The 9,558-nt window shown below is 43.8% G+C and overlaps 1 protein-coding gene across 1 annotated transcript in view; it reads right to left on the reverse strand.

Moving 5' to 3' along the window:
- Positions 1 to 8,740, reverse strand: part of TCERG1L (transcription elongation regulator 1 like) — a 222,220-nt gene extending 213,480 nt beyond the window's left edge. The window contains exons 1-3 of the mRNA XM_046655503.1: positions 8,338 to 8,740; positions 6,147 to 6,293; positions 5,224 to 5,404 (exon numbers count right to left, since the gene is read on the reverse strand). Of these exons, the coding sequence (XP_046511459.1) occupies positions 5,224 to 5,404; positions 6,147 to 6,293; positions 8,338 to 8,679 (670 nt within the window). The 5' untranslated portion in view covers positions 8,680 to 8,740. The remainder of the gene's footprint in view (positions 1 to 5,223; positions 5,405 to 6,146; positions 6,294 to 8,337) is intronic.
- Positions 8,741 to 9,558: the final 818 nt, after the last annotated feature.

Genomic DNA, 9,558 nt, shown 5'->3' on the forward strand with positions numbered 1-9,558 from the left:
TCAAGTAGGGCCTCTCCCACTCACAGAATTCCCCCGTTTAGTGAGCAGGTCCACGGCTTTGCCACATTCAATACTTCCACTGCATTCTATTTGTTTTAAGCAGTCAAATGAATGCAGATATGTTGTTCGCTTTCTATTTTACACCACCTTCTCTCATTATTATCACCTCTTTTTTGTTGCCACAGCTACGTAAGCTAATTTTTCTGTTGTCTTCCATCATTAGGTCCAGAATCAGTTCTTCTCTTTAATGTTTTAATTGCCAGTTTTCAAGTTTCCTTGCATCTTTTCTCATTTCTTCAAACTCTTTCCATATCTCTTTGCATCTGGGCCAGCTCCCTTTTGTTTTTCCTTTACTGCTTTTCTATAAAGCTCATTCTTTTCCTATGAAGGTAAATCAAAAGTTGATTCATCCAACATGTTTATAACATGTTTTTCCTGTGCAAAAGCCTTTTCCCAGATCTGTTTTCTTCTACATCTTTTCAGCAAACGCGTCTTTCAGAAAGCAGACTATTTTCAGGCGCCCCTCCTCACCTTCCATCTCCTCTCCTTCTCTCTCTTTAGTCATCTTTGAATGAGGTGAGGCACAGCCAGGGTTTTTTTTTGCAACAAGATGTTAGTAGAATCAGGCTCTTTGATCTTAAGCTGAAGGGCAATAGGATACAGACAACTTTCAGACGAATCTCCAGTTTCCAGCAAACTAGTATTTCATGTATCTTTACTGGATGGGGGCTGAATTAATTCTCTTCTCCTCCAAGTACTTGACACTCTGAGTATAAGTGATTTTATTTCTGAACAGCTTGAAGGACTCTTTATTACTTTTAGAAGTAGAGTACAGAGACTCCTTAGAGAGCAGATTCCACCCTGGCCCTGCCTCCACCTCTACTTGAGATGAACCTCACATGCTAAGATCAATGCAACCTCCTTTCCCTCCTCCTGGGAGAAGGGGGATGATGATGGAGGAGGCACAGTGACACAGCCTTGTCCCACATGCAGAGAAGCTCCTGAAGAGGAGGGAATGACCGTGTGGGTGACACACTACCCGCCCCTCCTGCAGGCTGGCCCTGAATCAGTTTCTGCAGTCTGGAAATGAATGAGTCCTAGGTTTTTTCTCAGTTCAACCCATTCACACTTAATTAGAGATAATTCCTTAAAAGGCTGCCAAATTATTCACTGGAGACCTTAGCTTCTAGTTCAATAGTAATGTTGCAAATTTTTGTGTGCTTGGATTTATTTTTCACTGAGAAGACTCTCTGCCTTCTCTGGGCTGCTCTGCTTATTGAGGACGAGCTCACATTTTCCTGAAGGAACCATGGGTCCCGAGTCGAGGAGTGATGGAAAGTTCCACAACACTCCGTAGAGAGCCCGGACCTTACAACACAGCTCCAGCGGGATGATGGGATTCACCTTGCATGAAGAGACCCCCAAGGCTGGGCCATCCACGGCCCCATCCTCACCACTCCTGTCTACTCCTGTGGCTTAGCCATACTCAACCACGTTTGATCACCCAATGGAACAACATTCTCCCCCGTGTTTCTGTCTTTGAACGATCCACTCCCTCCATCTGGCATTCCATTCCCCTCTTCCCGCCCTGGTAAAGTGCTGCTGAGTCTTCGTGATGTGTTTCAGGTGGCTTCACCCCCACTTCCTGACAACCCTCCTCCTAAGACTCTCCGCAGATGTCTGCAGCGGGCACACATGATCAGGGCTGTGCAATCATCTACCGACTTGCATATTCCCCATTAAAGCGAGAGCTTTTCAACAGCGCCTTATGTGGCCCCAGCTCTGCAGCAACCTGCAGAGGAGGTGCCCGATGACAGCTGGGCCTACTGAGTGAAGACAAGAATGTGAAGATTGAGCCAGCCCTGATGGGCTAGTGGTTAAAGTTGGGCATGCTCTGCTTCAGTGGCCCAGGTTCAGTTCCCAGGTGCAAAACCATCCCACTCGTCTGCCAACAGCCATGCTGTGGTGGTGGTTCACATAGAAGAACTAGAAGTAATTACGACTAGAATGTGCAGCTATGTACAGGGGTTTGGGGAGGAAAAAAAAGAGAGAGAGAGGAAGATTGGTGACAGATGTTAGCTCAGGGTGAATCTTTCCCAGCAAAAAAAAAAAAAAAGTGCTAACATTAAACAAAAGAGAATGTGAATATTTACCATCAGTTGTTACACTTAAAAGTAGCCAGCTTTTTTCAGATCTGAGTATACAATGGCAGATCATCACTATCAGCAACATAAGCGAGTCTAATATATATCAAAACTAAAGTTTCTGATAGTATCTATTAAATTTTAGATGACATCCAAATTCATCCAAACCGTGCTCATATTATCTGAGACCTGTTTGCCTCAGGTCTTCTTAATTCTTAATTCTTAATCAACAACAGATTAGGGGTGCTGTAATGTTAATAGCCTCACAGGTCACCTGCCCTGATATCTCTACCCACTGCGACCTCTAACACAGTTCCACAAAAGTAGACTTACTCAAAACCGCTTTCTAGTGTCACATTCTTTAAGCTCATGATACAAATTGCCATTGTCCTTAAGTAACGCCGCATACCCAACATTACTCCAAGAACGATTATTACACAAAAATTACTACCTATCCAAGAAAGGAAAATGAGCTTAGCCGCTAGCCCTGTTTAAAATGAAGGGGTTTGACTCATTTTTCTGGGTTCTCTTGGAGTCCTGATGGTGCTTCTTTGATTAAATGAAGGATGATCAGTAAACTATATCTATGATTTTGAGGTCATTTACCTACTTCTGAATATAACAATTTATAACAAGATTGATCAATTTAAAATATCAGTTATATAATATATTTCTACATTGTATATTATTATATTATATACAATATACATATTTTATATTATAAATATATAATATAATATAAACATAAATTAAACATAACATTTAAGTTTATTCATAATAGGATATAAAAATGTAACAGCAATTTTTAATAACTTTTAACAATATATCTGAAAATTTGCACATAAAATATTTTAATAAAGTTATATTGTCTCATTAATTTCAGTAAAATTGAGACAACGTAATTTTTAACTGACTCGTAGTTTCCACCACCTTCCTTCTTTACTTGCTCCCTCTCCCAAGTTCTCTGTTAAGCAGTTGATAACATACAAACAAACCCTTAAGTGTGTTCTTTGGACTAAGGGACAATTAGTACAGTCAGGAGTCACTTTACGATGGGGATACGTTCTGAGAAATGCGTTGTTAGGTGATGTCGTCCTTGTGGGAACATGATAGGGTGACTTACATAAACCTAGATGGTGTAGCCTACGGCCCAGCTGAGCTGTGTGGTACTAATCTTATGAGACCGCCGTTGTCTATGCGGTCTGTCATTCACTGAAACATCATTATCTGCAAGCTTTCCAGAGTACTAATTTCTGAGAATTCTCCAACTTATCAAAAAATCAGACTTTTCATGAAGCAAGTCAGAAATGTCCATCTCAAAACAAATGCATCAGGCTGTTATTAAATAATCTTTGGAGACAGACAGACTTCTCCCGAAAAATAAGTAAAACTCTAAGTGCTACATTCTTAAGTCCAAGAAAAAAAAAAATGCAGAGATTTGACATCCAGTAGGCGGGGTTAGAATTAATGGTTATTCTATTATCGTTTGTATTAGTAAAAAATATTATTTTATTTTGTCCTTTAAAATAGATTAGTCAAAAAGTCAAAAGCTAAAATTAACACAAACCTGCTTTCAATAAAGTGTGAAATGTTTGCTACACAATAGTAAGTAAACAATATCCACTTGAGAGAAAAGCTATGATAAGTTGCCATAAGCTCCTTCAACTAAACAGATATTCAGCGTGTTCACAGTATGAATTTTCTAAGAAGAGGATTAAGGTAGACTGTAAAATGTCATATGATATTCCAAGAGGAGCCGAGGGAAGGAAAATTCACTCCAAGATTCTGTTGGAACAGTTGAACTACTTTCACTATTTTTTAAACCAAATTTGCCGATCATTTTGGTGACAGTTATTGCCAATGCACTAGGAAAATAAAATAATATTCTTTCATAAACCAAAAGAGCCATTTAAAACTTTGGAATCCTTGTATAATATATGCTATCTAATCATCTTTTATCATCATTAAACTAAGTAGGAAACATGATCATCTTAGTGTAAAATGTTTATAAATGTATGTATGTGTGTGCAATGCTCATTCAGATTTTAATAACTGAGTAATGCATAATTATAAGGACAGAAGGCATGTTTCAGTCAAGAATCATTAAGGCCTGTGAAAAACACAAATAGTTGAGTTGTTCTTCCTGACTCATTTCCAAACAAGATCCATAGCCAATTAGAACACATAAGGTAGGCAAACAGAGAAGAAAATAAATACGTCTCCTACACCAGCACTGTGTTACCCACAGGCACTCACGCACCCTCATGACTAAACTGTACAGACACACATTGAGACAAACTTGGGAGGTAGGAAATTACAGGAAGATAATGTAATTCTGAAGTCATAAAATATTCCACAATGGAAGGCGTTGCAAGATAATTTTGGCAAGAGGAACATTTGCTTTTATAACATGATCATGTGTTAAGGTGATTCTAAAAATCAATTTAAAAATTCATAAGATGATTTTATTCTCCTGTTACTATATAGGTTTATTACACAATCTTTCATCCAAGGCTGATTTCATGAGAATCTCTTCCAGGACAAATGTTCTTTCAGGTCACTAGACTCCAAAGATAGAACAAAATCCATCTTCCAAGCAGTATATTTTTATAGACCATTCCCAATATCACCCCCGATGTGAAGATAAAATTCACGAAAATCGTACGCGTGCCTGTGTCCTGTGGGCGAGGGAGCTTTGCCGCATGCACCGCACCCCACACAAGCAATATTTTTTTAACAAGTTGCCTGATCAATTAGTGCCCCTATTAAGAGCTATCAATCAGTAGATTTGGTCCAACTCTAAAAATAGAGCACCAAAAATACAACTCTATGCATATCCCATCAGCCAACTCTTCATCTTAAAACAGATTCCATACTCCAAAAGCACAGTGAATGAGCCACCCCAAACTCAATTTCTTTATAAAAAAGAATCATGCCTGTGAGAAGAAATTATATTTTACTGAAAGAATTGTTTCAGTAAAATGACAAATGTAGTTTTCATACCTAAAACTAACTTGTAGCTCAAGCAAAATAAATAAATAAATAAAAAGCACATTGTCACCACTATTTGGGCACCAACCTGGTATAGGCTGAGGTGTTAACACCATTGTGGGAAGAGGCCTGGAGGCAGGAACTGGCCTGGACAGGGACATAGCGACTTGATTTGCCAACAAATGAGGCTTCTCATGCCCATGGAGCCATCTTGATTCCTCGGGATATATCCATGTTGAGTCCAGGGCAAAGGAATTATTAAAAAAGATCTGTCCAAGAGGAAAGCAAGTATAACATTTAAGACAGCTAAAGACTACTATAAAATATTCATCTTGTCTTACATGGATCAAATATTGGAGATCCTATAAGTAGGGAGTCTATAAAAGCATCATTCCACAACTTAAAGATCCATGTGGCTCCAATACCAATCATCTTCTAGTTAAAGTTATCTGGGCTGGTCTTCAACTACTGACTTGGTTAATTCAGCCCAGCAGCCAGTTGACAGATTAGGACTCACCCCAGCGAGAGCAGCAGTGTGCTCTAGAAAGAGTCACCACTTTACTTATTTATACTTTTCAAGTAAACAAAGTGTAGTCGGTAAATTTGAATTCAAAAGCCAAGATAAACCATCAGAAAGGTGAACACCCAAAGCAATAATAGCAAGAAAAACTTGCTTTTAGAATTTATAGCTGAATAATATGATGTTTAAGTTTAGATATTCATCAATGGTTACAAATTTAAACTAAAAAATTTAAACAGTAGATTCTGATTCAGAATTGTAAATTTTATATTGTTCTATGCAATCCAAATTCTTTAAGCTAAAATAAAATGATCCCCTCCCCATCTGCTAGTGTTTTTGAACAGACAGGCCTTACTCTGAAGGGATTTCCCTCCACAATTATATGGTCCACTACTGCAATTAGAATGTGGAAAATACATGTTGTTATGGAAACACCCAGAAACCTAATAATTAAAAGTCCGTTTATCCAACTAAACCATTTGCATTTTTACCTTACAATTAGGTATCCTTTTGTCTATCCAGCTTTTCCCAATAGGAGGTGGAAGAGCAGATGGGCAGAAATGTGGGAAAGTGGGCACCAACTCCACAGTGGAAGGCGGGGACAGTCCTATCGATGGAGAATGGCCACCAAACAGCCACTGAAACCCAAGAAAAGAGAAGGGAGTTCTCATTAGCCTACATCAATCAACTCTAATTTGTACCAAAAGATGATGGGGTAACTTTTTTATAAAGGGAATTTAAAAATGTATGCATTTGATTATGAGAAAAACTCTCCCTTTCCCCAGTCAAGAAAAACCATAAAAATTTATCATTTAAATTTAAAATATAAATTTAAAAATTAAAATATAAGTTTAAAAACACACAAAAGTTTTCATATCTGAATCATCACAAAGCATTACCAACATTACAGTCTGTAGTATCGAGAAAGACCCTCTAAGCACAAAACCATGAGATCTTAGTGAGAAATGGGCTTCTGCTCTGAGATAATGAGAAGCCAAGATGGAAAGGTGAAATGTGGGGTGTTCCCTTTATAGTTCTTGAATTCTTTTCGAGAGCAAGAAGAGAGCTATATTTCATGATGATCCTTTTAATACATTTTGTATTAATTATACTTATTTTAAAAACAAATATGACTAATAATAAAACTAGCTAAAGGGTTAAGATTCAAAGTTCCCCAAGGGTCACAAATGCAAATAGATTCCAAGTCAAGGAAAACGTACGTGGGCTTATCACGTAACTGAAGATCCAGTGCACAGACTGGAATAGCAAACGCCAGACGAGGCAGACAGTTCAGGAGACAGTCTCCCGAATGCAATACCTGAATCTCCATCAGTGGGGAACTAATAAGATCATTGCTCAGTGATGTGGAATACTTCCCTATCTATTTGTTTTAAAATCATAAAAGTGTTTTTTATTTTCCTGTTATGTGAAAATGTTCTTCTGGTTCTAAATATTGTTATTTAACAGAAAATATCTAGCACTAAAATATTTAAAAGATTAATACTAAGTTCTTTGGGTTTTTCTTTTTAAATTTACACGAGAAAGAAATGCAGTGTTCTATACCAAAAAAGAGAAAAAATGTAGTTCCTTGACATTATATACCTCTAGTGGTGGCACTCTGATATAACAACCCCTTCAAAAAACTGAAAAAGCTACCGTTTATTCATAAAACCCCATATCAACTCCATCACACGTCAAAATGCAATGTCCGGTATCACATATGTGACGTATCATTAATTCTAGAGACTAATTTAGGAGGAGTTTAACAACATCTTTTAGAAATGCTCACAATATTGGAATTAAATTAATTAAATGCTGTATTCTAACATACCGCTCATTTGAATATGCTAATGAGGACAATCCTTGGAATAAAATACATTTTACTCCCTGATTTAAATGCATCTGCATAGTTAGACAGCAAACAATGGATCTTGCCAAAACCAGCCTGTGTTGCTCTGTTGCACCATTAATCAAAGGTGCAATCACTTTTTATTTTTAATTCCAGGTTTAAACGCCAAACTCTTCTGAAGTCCAATACAGCATTGGCTAATTTGGCAGGCCCAGGCAGACGCAGGCTGCGGGGGAAATCACCGGTAACATTTCTCAGTATTAAAGGCAGGATTTCCCTGCCGGCTTCCATTGGTTTGAATTTTCTTAAGCATTGTCCTGAGTCTATTTTCAAATGGGGGAAAAAAAAACACCCAGATCAGAATCAGAAATAGCTATTGATTCCCAGCTTGCTTTTCAAGTCTGGCAGAGACTGTAAAAGTATTAACTTCTCTGCGATAAGTCGGCCACGGTACGCGGCTGCCACGCTCGGCTCCAGCGGCTGCTACTTCAGCACCGCGCTGTGGACAGCGACCCCGGCCCAGGCGAAAGTTGCCGCCAGGAGGTCCCCGCTCTGGCCTTGGGGTGCGGGTCTCCAGACTGCTCAGCTGAGAGATCCGGAGGAAATACCGCAAAAACTGCCGAAGGCAGAACGGGACGTCGAAGCATGAACTTTGTTGCCAATGCATGGCTGCCAGCCTGCGCCCTGATGGTTTGGGGAGCCGAGGGCCACCGAGGGAGGAAAGAGCGCGAGCCACAAGGCCAGAGACCCCTGGGACGGGCGAGGGCCGCGCCCAGGGTCAGGAGGGGAGCCGGCGACCCCGAGCCCGGGGCCGGGGACGGGAGACACGTTACCTGCCCGTGGAGCACGGGGTAGTGGTGCACGGCGGCGGCGGCGTGGTCTGGCGCAGAGGGCAGCGGCAGCAGCGGCAGCAGAGGCTCGCCAGGGGCCGGCCAGCCCGGCAGCCCCGGGAGCAGCGGAGGGGCGAGGGGCTGGGCCGATGCGAGCAACAAGGGTCGGGGCGAGACCCCGGTGCCCAGCCGGAGCAACCCGGCCGAGCCGGGGACCATCCAAATCCAGGGTGGCGGCGGCTGCGGGTCTGCATTCATCGGCCAGAGGAGATGCTGCCGCCTCCGGGGTTGCTGCTGCTGCTGCAGCTGCCGCCGCCGCCGCTGGAGCCTGGCGCCCACCAGCATCCTACATCCCCGCGCGAGCGGCGGCGGCGGGGGCGGCGGGCGCCCGAGGTGCGGGCCGGCGGCGGCGCGGGCTCCGGAGCGAACTCACTTGGTTCCGCGGCGCGGCCGCTCGCTCCGCCCCTGCCCCGCGCGGGGAGCCCCTCCTCCCGCCCGCCGCCCTCCCCTCCGAGCGCGGCAGCCCGCGCCGCGGCCGCCCCCGGGCCCGGCCCGGCCAGCCAGCGCCCCCGGACCTGGGCCCCTGCCCCGCCCGCCAGCGCTCCCTCCCCCGCCAGGCCGGGCCCCGCGAGCCCGCTCACTGGACCCCCGCGGCGGCGGGCGGGGAACGGAGGAGGGGCTCGCGTGCCGACGATCCCGCGGATCGCGCCCCCGGGCTCCGGAGCGGCCGCGGGAGGCAACCGGCTCTCGCGGACGGTGCGCACGGCGGGTGAGGCGCGCACAGCGGGGCCCGGGAGTCAGAATCCACGCGCAGAAGCGAGCAGAGGCCAAGGTGGCTGCGCCCAAGTCGGGGACGTCCCGCCGCCGGGCAGGGCTGTGGCCGCCAGCGGGGACCACTGTCTGCCTGGCTTAACCCAGGTCAAGGGCACCGGGCCGAGAGGGGATGCTGGCTGCAGACCCCAAAGCCAGGAGGGCATCAATTGCCGCTGGGGACGGGTGGATTTCTCTGACAATCTGACAAACACTTCCCTACGCCCTCAGTGGGTCCTCTGTCCTTGCAGCCCCTACCCCACTTCCCACTAATCCGGAGCAAAGCCCCTCGTCTCCGGGCCTTTGCACAGGACGTCCGGTTTTAGCTGGGATTGCCCAGTGAGAACTCGTCCTGGATTTCCCCAGGCACAAAACTGCACTTCTTCTTTACCCACCGCTCGTGGCCTCTGCCGT

Source organism: Equus quagga, chromosome 2 (assembly GCF_021613505.1).
Source record: "Equus quagga isolate Etosha38 chromosome 2, UCLA_HA_Equagga_1.0, whole genome shotgun sequence".
NCBI lineage: Eukaryota > Metazoa > Chordata > Mammalia > Perissodactyla > Equidae > Equus > Equus quagga.